General features: G+C 42.3%; 1 protein-coding gene across 1 annotated transcript in view; it reads left to right on the top strand.

Annotated features, from left to right (window-relative positions):
- The window catches only part of LOC121008049 (proton-coupled amino acid transporter 1-like), a 97,104-nt gene that overhangs the window by 5,739 nt on the left and 66,053 nt on the right, over positions 1-25,312 (top strand). The window contains exons 2-3 of the mRNA XM_040440329.1: positions 12,004-12,163; positions 14,114-14,204. Coding sequence (XP_040296263.1) covers positions 12,009-12,163; positions 14,114-14,204 — 246 coding nt within the window. The 5' untranslated portion in view covers positions 12,004-12,008. The remainder of the gene's footprint in view (positions 1-12,003; positions 12,164-14,113; positions 14,205-25,312) is intronic.

Below are 25,312 nucleotides of genomic sequence, written 5' to 3'. Positions count from 1 at the left end.
TGATGCATTCTGAGCGGATCCTTTTCTATTCAGAATGCATTAGGGCAAAACTGATCGGTTTTGGACCGCTTGTGAGAGCCCTGAACGGATCTCACAAACGGAAAGCCAAAACGCCAGTGTGAATATAGCCTTAGCGGCCTGTTTAAAAATCACCCTAGTACCTCTGTGGCCTCATCTAACCCCCCCCCCCTTTCCAGTGACAGTGATGTATATCATCTGGTTGGGAAGAAGAAGGGGAATGGCAATCTCCTAATGATTCTTCTGAGGACGAGTCTGCAGGAAAGCAGCTGTTCCATGCTGAGAACACTAATGCCCTGGTTAACCGCCTCACGTCCGCCCATAGGATATAAACGTCCTATGGGTGGACGTCTATTTCTGACAGCACGTTTTAAAACGTCCTGTCAGAAATAGCAGCTGCACGCTAATCGTGCAGCTGCTGATCGGGTTGCCCGCTGTCAGTGACAGCAGGGCAACCCTAAGACAAGGCAGGGACAGTGCCCAGGTGTCCCTGCCTTCACGATCGCTGCAGACACAGCGCTCACCGAGTCATGTGACCGCCAGGACCGGAGTGTGCAGGAGCTGTGTGAGGTCTCTCAGAGACCTCGATCAGCCCTGCACTGAGGCTGTACAGCGCAGGATTGCTGCTGTACAGCCTCTATAGGGGTGCATTTGTCCTGTAACTGGGGCTACTATGTCAGCCCCAGTTACAGGAGAAATCAACAGTGTAAAAGTGAAGTAAATGTCCCCCAGAGGTCTTGTATGACCTTATGGGGGACGAAAAGTGTAAAATAAAATAAAAATAAAATAAAGGGTTGAAAAAATAAAATAAAAAAAAAGTTTCACATGTAAAAAAAAAAAAAAATCCCAAGTAAGGAATAAAAAAAAAAATTAAAAATAGAAAAAATAAAATAAAATAGACATATTTAGTATTGCTGCGTCCGTAAAAACCAGCTCTATAAAAATATCACATGACCTAACCCCTCGGGTGAACACAGTAAAAAATAAATAAAAAAAACTGTGTCAAAACAAGCAATTTTTGTCACCTTGCATCACAAAAGGTGCAACACCAAGTGATCAAAAACGCGTATGTCCCACAAAATGGTACCAATAAAACCGTCACCTTATCCCGCAAAAAATGACCCCCTACATAAGAAAATCTCTCAAAAAATAAAAAAAACTATAGCTCTTAGAACATGGAGACACTAAAACATCATTTTTTTGGTTTCAAAAATGCTATTATTGTGTTAAAGTGAAACAAATAAAAAAAAGTATACATATTAGGTATTGCCGCATCCGTAAAAAACAGCTCTATAAAAATATCACATGACCTAACCCCTCGGGTGAACACCGTAAAAAAAAACCAAAAAAAAAACGGTGTCAAAACAAGCAATTTTTGTCACCTTGCATCACAAAAGGTGCAACACCAAGTGATCAAAAACGCGTATGTCCCACAAAATGGTACCAATAAAACCGTCACCTCATCCTGCAAAAAATGAGCCCCTACATAAGAAAATCTCTCAAAAAATAAAAAAACTATAGCTCTCAGAACATGGACACATTAAAACATAATTTTTTGGTTTCAAAAATGCTATTATTGTGTAAAACTTTAATAAATGAGAAAAAGTATACATATTAGGTATCGCCACGTCCGTAACAATCTGCTCTATAAAAATGTCACTTGACTGAACCCCTCAGGTGAACGCTGTAAAAATAAATAAATAGAAACTGTGCTAAAACAACCAATTTTTTGGTCACCTTGCCCCATAAAGTGTTATAATGAATGATCAAAAAATCATATGTACCCAAAAATAGTACTAATAAAACTGGCACCTTATCCCCTAGTTTCCAAAATGGGGTCACTTCTTGGGAGTTTCTACTGTAAGGGTGCATCAGGGGGCTTCAAATGGGACATGGCATCTAAAAACCATGTGGAGTTCCTTTCCTTCTGCGCCCTGCCGTGTGCCCATACAGCAGTTTACGACCACATGTGGGGTGTTTCTGTAAACCGCAGAATCTGGGTAATAAATATTGAGTTTTGTTTGGCTGTTAACCATCGATGTGTTAAAGAAAAAAATTGATTCAAATGGAAAATCTGCCAAAAAAGTGAAATTTAAAAATTTGATCTCCATTTTCCTTTAATTCTTGTGGAACGCCTAAAGGGTTAACAAAGTTTGTAAAATCGGTTTTGAATACCTTGAGGGGTGTAGTTTCTACAATGGGGTCATTTATGGGGGTATCCACTATGTAGGCCCCACAAAGTGACTTCAGACCTGAACTGGTCCTTATAAAGTGGGTTTTGGCAATTTTCTTAAAAATTTGAAGAATTGCTTCTAAACTTCTAACGTCCTAAAAAAATAAAATGACATTTCCAAAATGATGCCAACATAAAGTAGACATATGGGGAATGTTAAATAATAAATATTTTATGAGGTATCACTTTCTGTTTTAAAAGCAGAGAAATTGAAATTTTGAAAATTGCGAATTTTTCAAATTTTTGGGTAAATTTGGGATTTTTTCATAAATAAAGGTGAAATATTTTGACTCAAATTTATGACTATCATGAAGTACAATGTGTCACGAGAAAACAATCTCTGAATGACTTGGATAAATAAAGGCGTTCCAAAGTTATTACCACATAAAGTGAGATATGTCAGTTTTGCAAAATTTGGCCTGGTCAGGAAGGGGGCAAAGGGCCCAGATGGGAAGTGGTTAAAGCAGTTAGAGCTTCTATGGGTTCAGATGATGAGAAATTACCACAATCCGTTCAGGACTTTGTTTGAGGTCCTAGAAAGATCCTTCTTTTTTACTGAAGGTCTCTTTCAGGTTTTTCACCGTTCCCAGGAGATAGTGGTACCATCCTTCTGCTCTTCTCCTAAAAATAAGTCAGTATTCTATTGTTTGGACGTTAGGAGATGCATTGTTCAGTATCTGCAGGTCATGCAACCATGAAGGTCCTCCTCCGATTTGTTGCTCTTATTTCAGGGTCCGAAGTAGGGTTCTGTTGCCTCGTCCCACACCATAGTTAGATGGATTAGGCAGGCTTTTGCCTTAGCATATTCTTTTAAAGGAGTTCCTTCACCTTTAGGGTTCGGGGCCCACTCTACTAGGTCAGTCTCCACTTCCTGGGCAGAGAGGGCTTCTGCTTCCATAGAGCAGATCTGTGGAGCAGCCACCTGGAGTTCTACTCACACTTTCTTTAGGCACTATAGACTTCAGCTTCCTTCAAATGAAGGCCTTACTTTTGGTCGTAAGGTGCTTCAAGCTGTTATCCCGCCCTAGATAGGATTCTTGCCTACTCTCCAGGGGTGCTGTCATAGGCGAAGGGGAAAATTTAGATTACACTTACCGGTAATCGGTTTTCTTTGAGTCTGACAGCACCTGCATAATTCCCTTCCCTAAAAATGCTTTATTTATGAAGTAATAATAAAAAAAAAAATAATTTAACCACCTCCGGACCGCCTAACGCAGATTCGCGTTCCGGAGGTGGCAGCCCTGCGCTCAGCGACGCATATTCGCGTCATCTCGCGTGAGCCGAGATTTCCTGTGAACGTGCGCACACAGGCGCGCGCGCTCACAGGAACGGAAGGTAAGAGAGTGGATCTCCAGCCTGCCAGCGGCGATCGTTCGCTGGCAGGCTGGAGATGTGATTTTTTTAACCCCTAACAGGTATATTAGACGCTGTTTTGATAATATACCTGCTACCTGGTCCTCTGGTGGTCCCCTTTGTTTGGATCGACCACCAGAGGACACAGGCAGCTCAGTAATATGTTGCACCAAGCACCACTACACTACACCCCCCCCCCCCTTGTCACTTATTAACCCCTTATTCACCCTTGATCACCCCCCTGTAAAGCTCCATTCAGATGTCCGCATGATTTTTACGGATCCACTGATAGATGGATCGGATCCGCAAAACGCATACGGACGTCTGAATGAAGCCTTACAGGGGCGTGATCAATGACTGTGGTGATCACCCCATATAGACTCCCTGATTACCCCCCTGTCATTGATTACCCCCCTGTCTTTGATCACCCCCCTGTAAAGCTCCATTCAGACGTCCGCATGATTTTTACGGATCCACTGATAGATGGATCGGATCCGCAAAACACATACAGGCGTCTCCCTGGAGCCTTCCAGGGGGGGTGATCACCCCATATAGACTCCCTGATCACCCCCCCTTGTCATTGATCACCCCCCCTGTCAGGCTGCATTCAGATGTCCGTATGATTTTTACGGATACATGGATCGGATCCGCAAAACACATACGGACATCTGAATGGAGCCTTATAGGGGGGTGATCAATGACAGGGGGGTGATCACCCCATATAGACTCCCTGATCACCCCCCTGTCATTGATCACCCCCCTGTCATTGATCACCCCTCTGTAAGGCTCCATTCAGACATTTTTTTTTGGCCCAAGTTAGCGGAAATTATTATTTTTTTCTTACAAAGTCTCATATTCCACTAACTTGTGTCAAAAAATAAAATCTCACATGAACTCACCATACCCCTCACGGAATCCAAATGCGTAAATTTTTTTAGACCTTTATATTCCAGACTTCTTCTCACGCTTTAGGGCCCCTAGAATGCCAGGGCAGTATAAATACCACACAAGTGACCCCATTTCGGAAAGAAGACACCCCCAGGTATTCCGTGAGGGGCATATTGAGTCCATGAAAGATTGAAATTTTTGTCCCAAGTTAGTGGAAAGGTAGACTTTGTGAGAAAAAAATAAATAAAATCAATTTCCGCTAACTTGTGCCAAAAAAAAAAAAATTCTATGAACTCGCCATGTCCCTCATTGAATACCTTGGGGTGTCTTCTTTCCAAAATGGGGTCACATGTGGGGTATTTATACTGCCCTGGCATTTTAGGGGCCCTAAAGCGTGAGAAGAAGTCTGGGATCCAAATGTCTAAAAATGCCCTCATAAAAGGAATGTGGGCCCCTTTGCGCATCTAGGCTGCAAAAAAGTGTCACACATCTGGTATCGCCGTACTCAGGAGAAGTTGGGCAATGTGTTTTGGGGTGTCATTTTACATATACCCATGCTGGGTGAGATAAATATCTTGGTCAAATGCCAACTTTGTATAAAAAAAATGGGAAAAGTTGTCTTTTGCCGAGATATTTCTCTCACCCAGCATGAGTATATGTAAAAAGACACCCCAAAACACATTGCCCAACTTCTCCTGATTTCGGCGATACCACATGTGACACTTTTTTGCAGCCTAGGTGGGCAAAGGGGCCCACATTCCAAAGAGCACCTTTAGGATTTCACAGGTCATTTACCTACTTACCACACATTAGGGCCCCTGGAAAATCCCAGGGCAGTATAACTACCCCACAAGTGACCCCATTTCGGAAAGTAGACACCCTAAGGTATTCGCTGATGGGCATAGTGAGTTCATAGAACTTTTTATTTTTTGTCACAAGTTAGTGGAAAATGATGATTTTTTTCTTTTTTTTTTCATTTCTTACAAAGTCTCATATTCCACTAACTTGTGACAAAAAATAAAAACTTCCATGAACTCACTATGCCCATCAGCGAATACCTTGGGGTGTCTTCTTTTCAAAATGGGGTCACTTGTGGGGTAGTTATACTGCCCTGGCATTCTAGGGGCCCAAATGTGTGGTAAGGAGTTTGAAATCAAATTCTGTAAAAAATGGCCGGTGAAATCCGAAAGGTGCTCTTTGGAATGTGGGCCCCTTTGCCCACCTAGGCTGCAAAAAAGTGTCACACATGTGGTATCTCCGTACTCAGGAGAAGTTGGGGAATGTGTTTTGGGGTGTCATTTTACATATACCCATGCTGGGTGAGAGAAATATCTTGGCAAAAGACAACTTTTCCCATTTTTTTTATACAAAGTTGGCATTTGACCAAGATATTTATCTCACCCAGCATGGGTATATGTAAAATGACACCCCAAAACACATTCCCCAACTTCTCCTGAATACGGAGATACCAGATGTGTGACACTTTTTTGCAGCCTAGGTGGGCAAAGGGGCCCACATTCCAAAGAGCACCTTTCGGATTTCACCGGCCATTTTTTACAGAATTTGATTTCAAACTCCTTACCACACATTTGGGCCCCTAGAATGCCAGGGCAGTATAACTACCCCACAAGTGACCCCATTTTGAAAAGAAGACACCCCAAGGTATTCGCTGATGGGCATAGTGAGTTCATGGAAGTTTTTATTTTTTGTCACAAGTTAGTGGAATATGAGACTTTGTAAGAAAAGAAAAAAAAAAGAAAAAATCATCATTTTCCTCTAACTTGTGACAAAAAATAAAAAGTTTTTTTGAACTCACTATGCCCATCAGCGAATACCTTAGGGTGTCTACTTTCCGAAATAGGGTCAATTGTGGGGTGTTTGTACTGTCTGGCCATTGTAGAACCTCAGGAAACATGACAGGTGCTCAGAAAGTCAGAGCTGCTTCAAAAAGCGGAAATTCACATTTTTGTACCATAGTTTGTAAACGCTATAACTTTTACCCAAACCATTTTTTTTTTTACCCAAACATTTTTTTTTAATTAAAGACATGTAGAACAATAAATTTAGAGCAAAATTTATATATGGATGTCGTTTTTTTTGCAAAATTTTACAACTGAAAGTGAAAAATGTCATTTTTTTGCAAAATTAAATTTCGATTAATAACAAAAAAAGTAAAAATGTCAGCAGCAATGAAATACCACCAAATGAAAGCTCTATTAGTGAGAAGAAAAGGAGGTAAAATTCATTTGGGTGGTAAGTTGCATGACCGAGCAATAAACGGTGAAAGTAGTGTAGGTCAGAAGTGTAAAAAGTGGCCTGGTCTTTCAGGGTGTTTAAGCTATGGGGGCTGAGGTGGTTAAAGATGACAATTTTATTATAAAAAACTTGGATAGAATGTATATAAGAAGGTTTTATTAGGATGTTATGTTCCTTAGTTCTTGGAAAAGGACTGGGGATAGAGGGGGTGGACCTTCTTTTAAAGGGCTTCTTTCACCCCCCAAAAGTAATTTTTCATTTTTAGCCTAATTAAAATCCTTATAGTGCGATTATTTTATATATAGTGCTCCTACCTTTTTCTATGCCTTAGTTTCTTTAAAAAACACACTTTTATAATATGTTAATTACCTTGCTACAAGCAAGTAGGTCAGTTACTTGCTGGTAGCCGCCGCATCCTCCTTTAAAAAAAACGCTCCCTCCTACTGTTGATTGACAGGGCCAGCGAGCGCTCTCCTCTGGCTGGCCCTGTCTGCAATCCAAATCCCGCGCCTGCGCCTTACGTGTCTTCATTCGGCGCAGGCGCTCTGAAAGAAGGACTCTCGCTTCCTCAGCACTCCCTCAGTGCGCCTGCGCCGATGACGTCACCTCTAAACCCGAAAGAGAAGACGTCATCGGCGCAGGTGCACTGAGGAAGTGCTGAGGAAGCGAGCGTCCTTCTCTCAGAGCGCCTGCGCTGAATGAAGACCGGTACGGCGCAGGCGCGAGATTTAGAACGCAGACAGGGCCAGCCAGAGGAGAGCGCTCGCTGGCCCTGTCAATCAACAGGAGGAGGGGGCGTTTTTTTTAAAGGAGGAGGTAATCAACATATTATAAAAGTGTGTTTTTTAAAGAAACTAAGGCTACATTCACACGTCAGTATTTTTCTATATCCCGATTTTCGGTCCGTTTTTTTCTGATCCGTTGTTCCTGAAAATGTTTCCGTATGTCATCCGTTTTTTGCGGATCCGCAAAAAATGGAAACATGTATAAATTTCAATAAGCAAATAAAGTTGTTTGGATTTCTTTGAAAAAAATAAATAAAATTAAAATGTAATTTCCAGGAACGGAATCCGCATAAAACGGATGACATACGTAATGACATCCGAATGTCTTCCGTTTTTTGCGGATCCATTGACTTTGTATTGTACCAGGATCCGAATTTTGCGGAAAAGAATAGGACATGTTTTATATTTAAACGGACATGCGGAACGGAACAACGGAAACGGACAGCACACATTGTGCTGTCCGATTTTTTTTCTAGGACCCATTGAAAATAAATGGGTCCAGATCTGGTCCAGATCTGTTCCGCAAAAAACGGAACAGATCAGGAAAGAAAAAACTGACGTGTGAATGGACCCTAAGTCATAGAAAAAGGTAGGAGCACTATACACTGCGTGCAGAATTATTAGGCAAATGAGTATTTTGACCACATCATCCTCTTTATGCATGTTGTCTTACTCCAAGCTGTATAGGCTCGAAAGCCTACTACCAATTAAGCATATTAGGTGATGTGCATCTCTGTAATGAGAAGGGGTGTGGTCTAATGACATCAACACCCTATATCAGGTGTGCATAATTATTAGGTAACTTCTTTTCCTTTGGCAAAATGGGTCAAAAGAAGGACTTGACAGGCTCAGAAAAGTCAAAAATAGTGAGATATCTTGCAGAGGGATGCAGCACTCTTAAAATTGCAAAGCTTCTGAAGCGTGATCATCGAACAATCAAGCGTTTCATTCAAAATAGTCGACAGGGTCGCAAGAAGCGTGTGGAAAAACCAAGGCGCAAAATAACTGCCCATGAACTGAGAAAAGTCAAGCGTTCAGCTGCCAAGATGCCACTTGCCACCAGTTTGGCCATATTTCAGAGCTGCAACATCACTGGAGTGCCCAAAAGCACAAGGTGTGCAATACTCAGAGACATGGCCAAGGTAAGAAAGGCTGAAAGACGACCACCACTGAACAAGACACACAAGCTGAAACGTCAAGACTGGGCCAAGAAATATCTCAAGACTGATTTTTCTAAGGTTTTATGGACTGATGAAATGAGAGTGAGTCTTGATGGGCCAGATGGATGGGCCCGTGGCTGGATTGGTAAAGGGCAGAGAGCTCCAGTCCGACTCAGACGCCAGCAAGGTGGAGGTGGAGTCCTGGTTTGGGCTGGTATCATCAAAGATGAGCTTGTTGGGCCTTTTCGGGTTGAGGATGGAGTCAAGCTCAACTCCCAGTCCTACTGCCAGTTTCTGGAAGACACCTTCTTCAAGCAGTGGTACAGGAAGAAGTCTGCATCCTTCAAGAAAAACATGATTTTCATGCAGGACAATGCTCCATCACACGCGTCCAAGTACTCCACAGCGTGGCTGGCAAGAAAGGGTATAAAAGAAGAAAATCTAATGACATGGCCTCCTTGTTCACCTGATCTGAACCCCATTGAGAACCTGTGGTCCATCATCAAATGTGAGATTTACAAGGAGGGAAAACAGTACACCTCTCTGAACAGTGTCTGGGAGGCTGTGGTTGCTGCTGCACGCAATGTTGATGGTGAACAGATCAAAACACTGACAGAATCCATGGATGGCAGGCTTTTGAGTGTCCTTGCAAAGAAAGGTGGCTATATTGGTCACTGATTTGTTTTTGTTTTGTTTTTGAATGTCAGAAATGTATATTTGTGAATGTTGAGATGTTATATTGGTTTCACTGGTAAAAATAAATAATTGAAATGGGTATATATTTGTTTTTTGTTAAGTTGCCTAATAATTATGCACAGTAATAGTCACCTGCACACACAGATATCCCCCTAAAATAGCTAAAACTAAAAACAAACTAAAAACTACTTCCAAAAATATTCAGCTTTGATATTAATGAGTTTTTTGGGTTCATTGAGAACATGGTTGTTGTTCAATAATAAAATTAATCCTCAAAAATACAACTTGCCTAATAATTCTGCACTCCCTGTATATAGAATAATCGCACTATAAGGATTTGAATTAGCCTAAAAATGAAAAATTGCTTTTGGGGGGTGACAGAAGCCCTTTAAAGCGATTCTGTTTCCTGCCCTGAGGATGAGGAGGCGGTCTCTCCAGGGGTGCTGTCATAGGCTCAAAGAAAACCGATTACCAGTAAGTGTAATCTAAATTCTTTTTTCTCCGTATTTGCGTCTTCATTTTTCATCCCTGCCTTCCCAGATCCATAATCCTTAGGAATGATTATATATATAAATATAATTTGTGAGGAATATGGATCACTATTTACTGGCAGCCATGATTTTCATCTGATTCACCTTTGTAACTGTACATGCAAAATAAGTTCTCAACCCTCTGCTTGTCAGATAGCGGAGGTAGTGAACTCAGTATTTCACTTTTTTGGCAGATTTTAGCTTTTTAATCATTTTTTTTCCCCCACTAACTAAGCAAGGGTTAACAGTCAAACAAAACTCAATATTTATTGCCCTGATTCTGCAGAAACACCCCATATATGGTCGTAAACTGCTGTACGGGCGGACGGCATTGCGCAGAAGGAAAGAAACGAAAGCAGATTTCACTGGGATAATTTTAAGCTACCATGTCACATTTGAAGACCCCCTGATGCACCCCTAGAATAGAAACTCCAAAAAAAGACCCCATTTTGGAAACTACGGATACGGTGGCAGTATTGTTGGTACTAGTTTAGGGTACATATGATTTTTGGTTGCTCTATATTACACTTTTTGTGAGGCAAGGTAACAAAAAATAGCTGTTTTGGCATCCGTTTTTATTTTTAGTTATTTACATTGTTCTTCTGACAGGTTACATCATGTGGTATTTATATAGAGCGGGTTGTTACGGATGCGACCATACCAAATATGACTTTTTTGGTGGTTTTACATAAGAAAGCAGTTTTGAAAAAAAATATTTTTTTTTATCTTCTCCATATTCTGAAAGCCTTAGTGTTTTTTTTTAAATTTTTTAAATTTTTATTTATGACTATCATGAAGTACAATGTGTCACGAAAAAACTGTCTCAAAATGGCTTGGATAAGTAAAAGTGTTCCAAAGTTATTACCACATAAAGTGACACTTGTCAGATTCGCAAAAAATGGCCTGGGCAGGAGGGCAAAAACTGGCCCGGGGTAGAAGTGGTTAAGGGTCACTGAGCTTTCAGGAAACGTTTGACATTCCAAAGGTTTTGCTTCTCTCTCCTTGTTCTAGCAATTGGTGGGTGCGTGACGTATACATTTTTTGAAAGCAAGGACCCTTCAATGGGCACCTCCTGCCTTTATTTAGAGTTGCTATCCACTTCTGAATTCAGTCTCGTGGTGCATCAATCCTTTCTATGTACATTTCTGTATGCACCCTCAGCCATTACTGAAATCCCCCCATCTCTGCAGTGCACTAAAGAACGGGAACGGCAGGGATAGTTTCTCCTGCTCAGTGGTTAGCAGCACTGGGGTCCTAGGTTGGAGTTTGTATGTTCTCCCTGGTACTCTGGGGGCTTCAGTTTCCTCCCACACTTATCGGGAACTTATATTGTCAACTCCGCTGGGGACAGCTAGATGCTAGTGTCTATAAAGTGCTATGGAATACGTCAGAAAATGCTGCTGGTCACATTTTTAAAATCGGAACTCCCTCAGTGCGCCTGCGCCGATGACGTCTTCTCTTTCGGTGACGTCATCGGCGCAGGCGCACTGAGGGAGTGCTGAGGAGGCGAGCGTCCTTCTCTCAGAGCGCCTGCGCCGAATGAAGACGGGCGCGGGATTTGAAATGCTGACAGGGCCAGCCGGAGGAGGAGAGCGCTCGCTGGCCCTGTCAATCAACAGGAGGAGGGGGCATTTTTTTGCGGCGGCTACCAGCAAGTAGACGCCCTACTTGCTGGTAGTGAAGTGATTTGCATATTTTAAAAGATAGTTTTCTTTTTTTTTTTTTTTTTTTATGAAACGAAGCCACAGACCAAGACAAGAGCCCTATAGTCGTTCAATAAGGATTTTAACAAGCCGAAAAATGAAAAATGTGTTTTGGGGGTGACAGAAGCCCTTTAAATCTGCATCTTACATCATCTCACATGGTTGTGAGATGGCCACGGCTACTGTCAGTGCCTGTGCCTTCTCAAACAGCTTATCATTTGGGTCCCGAGTGTCAGGCCCCCCCGCGATCAGATACTGATGACCAGTATTTGATTCTCGAGAAAACCCTTTTTTCTCTCCATAACTGTCTCTGGAGCCAAGTACTTTTCTTACTGTAATTTTAAGCTTTTTTATAATTTTTTTTTTTACACCTTTGTCTAGGAGTCATGGCTACCACCAGGCTGAGAACCGATGAGCACAACAACTACAGCTCCACTGAAGCCAGTCCCAGTGAGGAGAGCGCCCCGGGGATCATCAACAGCTTTGTGCCTCGATCCAGACAGTACGAGAGGCTTGGAGAACATGGCAGCAGCAGCACCACGTAAGTTCATGGCAGGACAGTTATCTACTGCTTGGCCGGTTCTATAGAAGGGGTCACACGTGTGACCACTTCTCCATTAATTCTCTGTCTGGTTGGGGCAGCTGGTCGGCACCTGCAACTATCAGATATTTATGGTGCATCCTGTGGATAGGCATTACCTGGCTGCGATGGGAATAGACACCTTTTCAATGGATTACATCCTGAGAATAGTAATGGTCAAAGCTTTGTTTTTGTTTTATATAGAGCTCCGAGTCCAGAGGTAAAGGGGTTGTCCAAAGACCGAAGATTAATAAGCATTTAACTTAAAGGGGTTTGTCCAGCTTTTGGACATTTTTACCACTGTTAGCAGCATGCTCTAACTGTTGAAGAAAAATCCTACTCACCCGTTCCCCTCCAGACTATTCCAGCTCCCTAGGTTCCTAATTGTCACGTCACCTCTGAAGCCAGTCATTGGCTACAGCAGCACACATGGCCCTGTCCATCCAGAAGCTTATAGGACGGGGATCTGAAGGGAGCTGGATCAGAGCGGCGGCCAGCAGGTGAGTAGGTAGACTATGCTGCTATCAGTAGTTAAAAATCTCCAAAAAGCTGGAAAAGCCCTTTAATTTTATAGCACTTACTATATTTATTTTCTAAGGTGCATGGATTCTTCCTTTCGTATCCGTTCACATGTGACTGAGGCCTAACCCCGACTTCCCTTTTATGTTGACATGTCACCAGTCATATGACAGCAAGTCAGATTGACAGCCCCGTGCATCACATTACTGATCTCTGCTCTCTCCACGCAAGTGTGGGGTAACGGAATGGGAGTTGTAGTTTTTTGGTGTGTGCTGAAAACCAAGTCCCATAACCCAACGAAGAATTGTGGGGTCTACAATGACATCAGGGTCATGTTAATAAGAAGTGTAAGTTTCGGCGGGTAAAATTATCTATACGCATGAAGATCCCTGTTTTTTTTAGGGTTGTTGTCACCATTCAGGCTATCTGTAACCACCACTAGAGGGAGCTTACTGCATACGGAGTTACTAAGAGCTGACCTCTAATTCTGCTGAGGAACCAACCCCTCTATACTGTTTGTGTCATACAGAGGATGCAATCACTCAGGAGAGCATGGGGCAATGCTGAGCTTAAAGGGATTCTCTCACTTCAGGAAACAGCATATATTATGTAGAGGCTATTAATACAAGACACATACTAATGTATTGTGATTGTCCATATTGCCGCCTTTGCTGGCTGAATTCATTTTTCCATCACATTATACACTGCTCGCTTCCATGGTTACGACCACCCTGCAATCCATCAGTGGGGGTTATGCTCGCACACGACAGGAAAAAGCACCGGCCGACGTGCACTCCCATGGTCCTGTCCACCAGATAGGCTGGCGCATTTTATCTATAGTGTGCAAGCACGACCACCACTGATGGAGTGCAGGGTGGTCGTAACCATAGATACACGCAGTGTATAATGTGATGGAAAAAATGAATCCAGCCAGCAAAGGAAGCAATATGGACAATCACAATATACATGCTATTTGATGAAGTGAGACAACCCCTTTAAGGCACATGTCCAACTAAACCTTCTTCTAGACCTGTGCCCCAGGAAGCACTGTGTAGTGTACTTGTTCAATCTCGGAATGCTCACCGACGTGACGTACAGCTGCTGCGATCATGCTGTAAGTTAGAAATGGGGGGGAGTTGTGCGTACGTCTACTATGCATGACTGTAAATTAGAGACCTGTCTATGCAATTACTGTACCTGTCCACACATAAAGAATTAACAGAAGAAACTGCAGCGGAAACCGTGCAGTCTGGGTAAACATGTTAATAAGGGCATGTACGTTTTATTATTTTGGACTATAGAGCTACTATTTGCTGGTTGCTTCTATGTAAATCTGGATGGTTTGATGTCATTGTGATAGCTGTGATCCTTTTCTGCATTTTCCTACTGTAGATGGTTCCAGACGCTGATACATTTACTAAAAGGGAACATTGGGACTGGACTCCTTGGCCTGCCACTGGCTGTAAAAAATGCTGGCATTCTGGTATGAAAAACATGAATTAAACCTTTTATTTCCGAAATATTGAGTTTATGAGTTTCCTGGGCCTCGCTGCTCTAATTCACCTACTCAGCATCTTAGAGGGGTTATTCTCCTGAAATAACACTCTTACTCGCATTCCCTTTCTCATTGAGCACCTCCGTTTCCCAGGATGCATAGAAAATGGCCCCGGAGATGCATATGGGATTTAATGCCCCCACAATTTCCTTCTCCACTGTCATTGCTGTATATTTCTATGAATTTAGAAGTAGGGATGGATGGATGGTGTCTGGGCTGCTTCTCTATGAGATCTCTACACCAGCAGTGACGGGAAGGAGCAGGGAAGCTACTGAGCATGTTAGTCCACCAGTGAATGCAGGAGAAGGTGGACCAGAAGGATAAACAGCAGGGGGCGCTAACCCCTTTGTTGCATGTATACTGCAGTAATACCTCATTTGAAAGATTCATTGCATGGTAATACTTTTTGTGGGATAACCCATGTAAAAGATATTTACAGGATATGCCATGAATATGATGCCTGCATATAGAGCTACTCATTTTCTTCACCCATATCTTGGAGTTTCCTAGTACTTGATATATGTGACTTAATGAAGTGCCTTTATCCACCCTGAAGTGGCTGATAGCAGAGAACAATAAATTACAAGATATCCGTATTTTCCGTCCTATAAGACGCACCTAGGTTTTAGAGAAGGAAAAGAAGATAAAAAATATTATTCATTAGACCTCCGATCAGACTACCAATCAGACCCCCAATGTTAATAAGACCCCCAAAAGAACCTCAGCTCAGACCCACCAATGTTATAAGACCCCCCCAGTCAGACCCCACACTAAACCACCAATGTTAGTAAGACCCCATTCAGACCTCGCCTCAGAACCCAATGCTCATAAAACCTCCACTCAGACCTCAGATCAGAGCCACAATGGAAATAAGACCCCCATTCAGACCTCAGATCAGAGCACCAAAAAAAATCAGCTTACCTCTCCTGCTCCAGACACCACCGCCACTCTTCACATGCACGCTCTTCTTGTTTATCCTGATGCGCTGTGCTGTGACCTGACGCGCAACGCTGCATTCACTGCTCCCGTTCCTCCTGTACTAATGAGCGCTTCCATAGTGGAAGCGCTCATTAGTATTCGCCCGTTAAGGCACATTGACATTTCCCCCCCCCACTTTAGGGGAAAAAAGTGCGTCTTGTAGGGCAAAAAAAAGGTACCACACAACCCATGGAGGTCATTTTGCTGTATAGTGTTCTAGTTCTGTTCTTTCTATTCTGCTTTGTACATATTTCTTGCTGCCAGCATTCAGATGCTGCTCGTATTACACTCCGTATCTGCTTTCATGTATGGATTGGTTTATTATCTGGATGACTGGAGCGGCAGAAAGCTTGTCTTTTTTTTTCTTGTTTGTGCATCACTTGGCTTTGATGACAAATTACTGTAATCTTCTTTTATTTCTGGTTATAAGTGCTTCTTAGTGTTTTTTTTTTGTTTGTTTTTTCATTTTCAAAAAGATCAAAAAACCTGTTGTTCCATGAGATTCTCAGCAACCCAAATAAGAACAAAGCTGATCCAGAGCAATGTAGGTTGTCAAACCCAGCCAGCCTGATGCTACTGGATTCTAAGCTTAAAGGGGTATTCTGTTTACAAGGATGTATCCCTTATCTACCAGAGGATAGGGTAACTTTTAGATTGGTAGGGGTCCAACTGAGCACAAAAATAGAAAAGACAATCAGCGTGCTGCCACTCCATCTCTGTGGGATTTTCGTCTTTGTCGTTACCGGAATTCCCCTTTAATTTCCGTGACATCTTTATTTCACCTCCACTGAATTAATTTGCCTTTGTATATTGTCATTATTCTTTGGATAGGCCATGTAGGAGAAATGTAGCACAGAATGGTCACTCGGTTCATTTTATCTTCATTTCTACTGATTAAATTGACCTCAGGGCTGTTATGTCATTTTTAAAGGACTTATCCCATGAAAAATATTTATCACCTGCCAACATAAGGTCTAAAAAAACTAACAAGTGGCCCTGAGTCCCCGTTCTTAATTTGAGTGTTCGTGCGCATGTTGGTCCACTACTAATGAAGAAAGTCCACTATGAAGGATAAACAGCAGGGGGCGCTACCAGAGAGGTAAATGTAATAAACTACCCTATTCATTTCTATTAGAGAAGAGGTGGGCAGTGCATTGTCTGAACGGACATTTCCTGCATGTCGGCAGAGACCAGAGGGGCACGCTGAATCATACTTTTACACAACATGGAGCCCCTTTTCAAAAATTTAGACTGGACGAACAACTCCTTTAAGCTCATCTTAACCACTAGTTTTAGGTTTAGCTTTGTTTCCTGCATACACAGGAAACGCATATACAGTCCTCATCAAAAGTTTAAGACAACTTGAAAAATGGCAAAAAAATCATATTTTACATTGTTGGATCTTAACAAGGTTCCAAGTAGAGCTTCAACATGCAACAAAAATAAATGGGAGTGAGACAAAACATTTTTTCAGTATTCAATTAATTGAAAATATCGATTTAAAGGGTTTCTACCACCAGAAATACTGTTATATAGCTGACTGACATTAGCGATGCGCCAATGTCAGCACTGCATAACAGTATGTTGCTAACATTAGTCCCTGCAGCCGTTTTTGTTAAAAAAGCACTTTTATTATATGCTAATGAGCCTCTAGGTGCTATGTGGGCGTAAAATCAGCACCTAGAGGGCTCCGTCCACTAACCATTTCAGTCGCCCATCGCGTCCCTCCAGCCCGCCCCGCTCCTGTTGATTGACGTGAAACTTCTCAGTATCTCGTACTAATTCCCGCGCCTGCGCCGTGCGCTTCTGTATTCGGCGCAGGCGCAGTGAGTGAATGCCGCGCTCCTGGTGCCGGCTTCCTCATTGTAACGTAGTTGGCGCAGGCGCAGTGAGGAAGCCGGCGCCGAGAGAATACAGAAGAGCACGGCGCAGGCGCGGGAATTGGTACGAGATACTGAGAAGTTTCACGTCAATCAACAGAAGCGGGGCGGGCTGGAGGGATGCGATGGGCGGCTGAAATGGTTAGTGGACGGAGCCCTCTAGGTGCTAATGACGCCCACATAGCACCTAGAGGCTCATTAGCATATCTATAAAAGTGCTTTTTTAACAAAAACGGCTGCAGGGACTAATGTTAGAAACATACTGTTATGTAGTGCTGACATTAGCGCATCGCTATATCAGTCAGCTACATAACAGTATTTCTGGTGGTAGAAACCCTTTAAACTGAAACAGGCTGTTTTTCATCTGAGGTAAAAAAACTCTCCCTTTTTGAACGTGGTCGGGTTGTTAAACTGCATAAGCAGGGTCTCTCACAGCGCGCCCTCGCTGCTGAGGTGGGACGCAGTAAGACAGTCATTTGGAATTTCTTAAATGATCCTGAGGGTTATGGAACAAAAAAGTCAAGTGGAAGATCCCAAAAAAATTTCATTAGCACTGAGCCGGAGGATCCAATTGGCTGTCCGTCAAGACACTGGACGATCCTCGACCCAAATTAAGGCCCTTACTGGTGCTGACTGCGGCCCCATAACCATCAGACGGCATCCGAGACTGAAGGGCTTCAAAACCAAAAAACTTCTTCAAAGACCTCGTCTCCCTGAACGCCACAGAACTGCTCGTTTGGACTTTGCAAGAGAGCACCAAACATGGGACATTCAAAGGTGGAAGAAAGTTTTATTCTCTGATGAGAAAAAATTTAACCTTGATGGTCCTGATGGTTTCCAACGTTACTGGCATGACAAGCAGATCCCACCTGAGATGTTTTCTACGCGCCACAGTGGAGGGGGCGCCATAATGGTCTGGGGTGCTTTTTCCTTCAGTGGAACAATAGAGCTTCAGGAAGTGCAGGGGCGTCAAACGGCCGCTGGCTATGTCCAGATGTTGCAGAGAGCATTCCTCATGACTGAGGGCCCTCGTCTGTGTGGTAACGACTGGGTTTTTCAACAGGACAACGCTACAGTACACAATGCCCGCAGGACAAGGGACTTCTTCCAGGAGAATAACATCACTCTTTTGGCCCATCCTGCGTGTTCCCCTGATCTAAATCCAATTGAGAACTTTTGGGGATGGATGGCAAGGGAAGTTTACAAAAATGGACAACAGTTCCAGACAGTAGATGGCCTTCGTGCGGCCGTCTTCACCACTTGGAGAAATGTTCCCACTCACCTCATGGAAACGCTTGCATCAAGCATGCCGAAACGAATTTTGGAAGTGATAAACAATAACGGCGGAGCTACTCATTACTGAGTTCATGTTTGGAAGTTGGAATTCTGTGTTTGGGAGGGGGGTGGTTAGTTTTTTTTTTTGGAGGTGAGGTCCTAAACTTTTGATCAGCTGAAAAACAGCCTGTTTCAGTTTATTCGTTGTTTTCATTAAATTGAATGCTCAAAAAAGGTTTTGTCTCACTCCCATTTCTTCTTGTTGCATGTTGAAGCTCTACTTGGAACCTTGTTAAGATTCAGCCATGCTAAATGTGATTTTTTGGCCATTTTTCAAGTGGTCTTAAACTTTTGATCAGGACTGTGTGTGTGTGTGTGTGTGTAATAAAAAAATAAATAAAATATATATATATATATATATATATATATATATATATATATACACTCACCTAAAGAATTATTAGGAACACCTGTTCTATTTCTCATTAATGCAATTATCTAGTCAACCAATCACATGACAGTTGCTTCAATGCTATTAGGGGTGTGGTTCTGGTCAAGACAATCTCCTGAACTCCAAACTGAATGTCAGAATGGGAAAGAAAGGTGATTTAAGCAATTTTGAGTGTGGCATGGTTGTTGGTGCCAGATGGCCGGTCTGAGTATTTCACAATCTGCTCAGTTACTGGGATTTTCACGCACAACCATTTCTAGGGTTTACAAAGAATGGTGTGAAAAGGAAAAAACATCTAGTATGCGGCAGTCCTGTGGGCAAAAATGCCTTGTGGATGCTAGAGGTCAGAGGAGAATGGGCCGACTGATTCAAGCTGATAGAAGAGCAACGTTGACTGAAATAACCACTCGTTACAACCGAGGTATGCAGCAAAGCATTTGTGAAGCCACAACACGCACAACCTTGAGGCGGATGGGCTACAACAGCAGAAGACCCAACCGGGTACCACTCATCTCCACTACATATAGGAAAAAGAGGCTACAATTTGCACGAGCTCACCAAAATTGGACTGTTGAAGACTGGAAAAATGTTGCCTGGTCTCGATTTCTGTTGAGACATTCAAATGGTAGAGTCCGAATTTGGCGTAAACAGAATGAGAACATGTATCCATCCTCTGATGGCTACTTCCAGCAGGATAATGCACCATGTCACAAAGCTCGAATCATTTCAAATTGGTTTCTTGAACATGACAATGAGTTCACTGTACTAAAATGGCCCCCACAGTCATCAGATCTCAACCCAATAGAGCATCTTTGGGATGTGGTGGAACGGGAGCTTCGTGCCCTGGATGTGCATCCCTCAAATCTCCATCAACTGCAAGATGCTATCCTATCAATATGGGCCAACATTTCTAAAGAATGCTATCAGCACCTTGTTGAATCAATGCCACGTAGAATTAAGGCAGTTCTGAAGGCAAAAGGGGGTCCAACACCGTATTAGTATGGTGTTCCTAATAATTCTTTAGGTGTGTATGTATATGTATATGTGTGTGTGTATATATATATATATATATATATATATATATATATATATATTAGTCTAGAGCTTAGCTAAGTAAAGGTCATAGTACATCTTGTGATTCAATGGCTTTTAGCCAAAAGGCTACTTTCACATTAGCGGCAGCCTTCCCTTGCAGGCTGTTCACCCGCCGGATAAGTAAAAGCAGTCTAAGCTGATATTATTTAAAGCTGTACTACTTCATTATGATTGGTTAATCACAAGTTTCCAAGGGGGTTGTGATTGGATCCCAGTATATTTCTGTATTATAGTACCTGAGTAAATCAGAACAGAGTCATCAGAGTGTCTGGTCTCCTTGAACAAATAATAAGGGTAGTCCCAAGATTTAAAGGGCTTGTGCCTCTAATATAAATGTATCCCGCCTAACAGATATCGCTGTTATATCATTTTCCAAAATACCTCCATTTAGCAAAACTGCATTATTCTAAAGTTATTAGCCGACCATTGCACCCTAGGTTGCTCTAGGTATCGTCTTGTAGTGTAGCCTTGTAATGTAGGAAGTGTCATTGGTAAGAACTAGGCGTGTGGTTAGTGTCACATGATCTGCTGATATCAGAACATATGGGATAGCAGACACCTGACAAACCAGGAAGTAGGATACAAGTATGGACGAGCTCTTCTGCCTGTTTCTCTGCTGTGAGGCAGACAGTCCGCTCCGGCTTTTTTCCGTGAAGAGAATCCGCCAAAATGATGAACTTCACGGTTGACCAGATCCGTGCTATCATGGACAAAAAGGCAAATATCCGCAACATGTCTGTCATAGCCCATGTGGATCATGGAAAGTCCACTCTGACAGACTCACTGGTGTTTAAGGCTGGCATTATTGCCTCTGCTCGTGCTGGTGAAACAAGGTTTACTGACACTCGTAAGGATGAGCAGGAGAGATGCATCACCATGAAGTCTACGGCCATCTCCCTGTTCCACGAGCTTTCTGAAAACGACTTGGCCTTCATTAAGCAAGTATGGACGAGAAGAGAAAACTGCCAATGAAGTAAATAAAAAAATAAAATAAAAATTAATAAAAAATCAAGAAGGAATAGGAGATAGCTGAAGAGAAGTAGAGTATGTCGCTTAGCCATCCCCTTCCTTCCCAAAGAATTGAATGGAGCATCAGCATGCATGCTTGACTGCCTCTCCTTTCATGTTTGGAGACACAGACCCCTGTTCTGCTGATTGGTGAGTTGGAGACCATGTGTTTGGATCCCTACTAATCAGACACTTATTTATTATCCTGTGGATTAACTCTTAGGACAAACCTTTAACCCTTTCCAGACCAGCGCCATACATGTACAGCCCGATGATCAGGCGGGTGCAGAAGCTTCGCTCATTTGATCAGCGGCAGGCACCCAACTGTTACTAACACCGTCCTCAGGGCCTGCCAGCTACGGAGGCCTATAGGCTGCGTCTCATAGGCAACTATGAGTGTAATAGTGACTGTTCCAATGCAGTACAATACAGCATGTATTGTACTGCATTGAAAAAGGGATCAGACCTCCAAAAGTTGAAGTCCCATAGTGGGACAAAAATAAAAAGTAAAGTATTTTAGAAAAACAAGTTTCTAGTTTAAAAAAAAACAAAAAACACTTCCCCCTCAGTAACTCATTTACAATTGAAAAAAATTGAAATAGGGAGTATTGCTGCGACCGTAACGACTGGATATTTTAAAATATTACATGATCTACCTTGTCAGGTGAACTCTGTAAAGTAAATACTGTATTTTTTGGACTAAAAGATGCACCCCCCCCCCTCCAATTGGGGGGAAAGTGCGTCTTATAATCCAAATGCTTCCATTATGGGAGGTGAGGGCAGTGCTGCACTGGCTGTACTCTCCTTCTCTGATCTTCTTCCGGGTCCCTGTGTGAACTGTGTCCTGACCGTGCACAGTGCACAGCATGACCCGGAAGAAACAGTGGAGCGGTGTGTCCTCGATCTGCGGCACCATCCGGGGCAAGTCAGGTAACCTTATTATTTTTTATTTTTTGTAAGGTCTGATGGGGGTCTGATCTGAGGCTAATGAAGGCTTGGGCGGTCTGACCTGAAGCTAATAGAGGCTAGGGGGTTTAATGGGGGTCTGCTCAGAGTCTAATGGAGGCTGGAGTCTGATGGGAGGCTGTTGGAGGTTGAGGGTTTTGATCTGAGGCTCATAGAGGTTTGGGGGGGGTCTGATTTTGGGGTCTGATCTGAGGTTTGATGAAGAATTGGGGTCTAAAAAAGAATGGGCATCTGATTTGGGGCTCTGCTCTGGTGCTTCTTATATTCCCAAAAATACGGTAAATGAATAAAAACTGTGCCAAAACAGTCACCTTGACTAGGTCTACACAACGACCTTTGTCGTGCGACAATAAGTCACAACTACACTGCAACATTTTGTTGCACCAATGTCGCGCGACAATTTTTATAATGGCAGTCTGTGGTGTCGCACTGCAACATGCGACGACTGTCACAGAAAAATCCATCTCAAATGGATTTTCTGCGACTGTTGCGTCTCAGTCGCAGCATGTTGCATGTTGCAGTGCGACTCCATAGACTGCTGTTATAAAAATTGTCGCGCGACATTGGTGCAACAAAATGTCGTTGTGTAGACCTAGCCTAATGAAAATTTCAACTCATCCCACAGAAAACAAACCCTCACACAGGACCATCATCAGAAAAATTTTAAAAAATTGGCTGCCAGAAGTTGGCAACACACACAAACGTGATTTATTTTTTAAATGCTTTGTATTGTGTAAAACTGAAAATTAAAAAATAGTACCAATGATAATCACAACTTCCCACAAAAAATAAGCCCTCAAACAGCTCCATTGAGAGATAAATAAAAAATGTATGGTTCTTAGAAAATAGCTGTACTGGTACCCAAAAAAGCAGCATGGCGCCCTAACCCGATCCATCAAAATCTGCACTGAAAAAGCCAGTGATCTTTCCCTTCTGAACCAAGCAGTGTACCCAAACAGCAGTTTACATCCAAATTTATGGCATTTTCGTACCTAGTAGAACCTGCCTAAAAAATAAGGGGTGTCGTGTGAGACTCAGATAGCACCAGATGGGCACTGAAATGCCATATCTGTGGAAAACTGTCAATTTTCATTTTTATATATACGTGCTAACTGCCAATGCCCTGTGCAGTTAGCACGTGTGTGTGTGTGTATACAGTGCTGCCTATAATTATTCATACCCCTGAAAAATTTTGACTTAAAGTTACTTTTTATTCAGCAAGTAATTTTTTGACGGGAAATGACATAGGTGTCTCCCAAAAGATAATAAGACGATGTACAAGAGGCATTATTGTGGGGAAAAAAACTATTTCTCAGCTTATATTTACATTTGAGCAAAAAGTGTCTTGTCCAAAATTCTTCATACCCTTCTCAATAATCAATAGAAAAGCTTTTATTGGCTATTACAGCAATCAAACGCTTCCTATAATTGCAGACCAGCTTTTTGCATGTCTCCACAGGTATTCTTGCCCATTCATCTTTAGCAATGAGCTCCAAATCTTTCAGGTTGGAGGGTCTTCTTGCCATCACCCTGATCTTTAGCTCCCTCCACAGATTCTCAATTGGATTCAAGTCTGGACTCTGGCTGGGCCACTCCAAAACGTTAATGTTGTTGTCTGCTAACCATTTCTTCACCACTTTTGCTGTGTGTTTTGGGTCATTGTCATGCTGAAATGTCCACTGGTGCCCAAGGCCAAGTTTCTCTGCAGACTGCCTGATGTTGTCGTTGAGAATCCTTATGTATTGCTCTTTTTTCATGGTGCCGTTTACTGTGATTAGGTTCCCTGGTCCATTGGCTGAAAAACACCCCTAAAGCATTAGGTTCCCACCACCATGTTTGACAGTGGGGATGGTGTTCTTTGGGTTAAAGGCTTCTCCTTTTTTACGCCAAATGAAGGAAACATCATTGTGACCAAACAATTACATTTTTGTTTCATCTGACTATAACACAAAAGACCAGAAGTCGTCTTCTTTGTCCAGATGAGCTTTTGCAAAGGCCGAGCAAGCTTTTGTGTGCCTTATCTGGAGAAGTGGAACCCAGCAGTGTGCAGCGTCCGTTGGATTGTCTGCCTTGAGACATTACCACCAGCAGAGCCCAGATTCACCAGGATAGCCTTGGTGGTGATCCTTGGATTCTTTTTCACCTCTCTAACTATCCTCTGGCCAGCACAGGTGTCACTTTTGGCTTCCGACCACGTCCTCTGAGATTTTCCACAGTCGGAACATCTTGTATTTTTTGCTCAAATGTAAAAAAAAGCTGAGAAATGTTGTTTTTTTCCGTTTTTTTTCCCCACAATAATGCCTCTTGTACATTGTCTTATTATCTTTTGGGAGACACCTATGTCATTTCCCATCAAAAAATTACTTGCTGGTTGAATAAAAGTAACTTTAAGTCAAAATTTTCCAGGGGTAGGAATAATTATGGGCAGCACTGTGTGTATGTATGTATGTAATATATATATATATATATATATAATATATATATATATATATATATATATATATATATATATATATATATAATACACACACTGCTTGAAAAAGGTTCCATGGAGTGAACCAAAATGTCGCATCTTTGGTGAATAAAGCACATGTCACGTTAATGGGGATGCTGCAGTATCCTTATTCTGATATAGGTTTCTGTGATGTAAAAAATTTAGACAGATAAATAATTTCAGAACTTTTTCCACCTTTTTAATGTGACCTATAAACTGTACAACTCAATTGAAAAACAAACTCAAAATCTTTTAGGTAGAGGGAAGAAAAAATATAAAAATAAAATAATATGGTTGCATAAGTGTGCACACCCTTAAACTAATACCTCGTTGAAGCACCTTTTGATTTTATTACAGCACTCAGTCTTTTTGGGTATGAGTCTATCAGCATGGCACATTTTGATTTGCCCACTCTTCTTTGCAAAAACACTCCAAATCTGTCAGATTGCGAGGGCATCTCCTTTGCACAGCCCTCTTCAGATCACCCCACAGATTTTCTATCGGATTCAGGTCTGGGCTCTGGCTGGGTCATTCCAAAACTTTAATCTTCTTCTGGTGAAGCCAATCCTTTGTTCATTTGGATGTATGCTTTGGGTCGTTGTCATGCTGAAAGATGAAGTTCCTCTTCATGTTCAGCTTTCTAGCAGAAGCCTGAAGGTTTTGTGCCAATATTGACTGGTATTTGGAACTGTTCATAATTCCCTCTAACTTAACTAAGGCCCCAGTTCCAGCTGAAGAAAAACAGCCCCAAAGCATGATGCTGCCACCACCATGCTTCACTGTGGGTATGGTGTTCTATTGGTGATGTGCAGTGTTGTTTTTGCGCCAAACATATCTTTTGGAATTATGGCCAAAAAGTTCAACCTTGGTTTTATCAGACCATAACACC

Source organism: Bufo bufo, chromosome 1 (assembly GCF_905171765.1).
Source record: "Bufo bufo chromosome 1, aBufBuf1.1, whole genome shotgun sequence".
Taxonomy (NCBI): domain Eukaryota; kingdom Metazoa; phylum Chordata; class Amphibia; order Anura; family Bufonidae; genus Bufo; species Bufo bufo.
The sequence above is the reverse complement of the archived record's forward strand: the minus strand, read 5'-3'. Positions and strand labels throughout refer to the sequence as shown.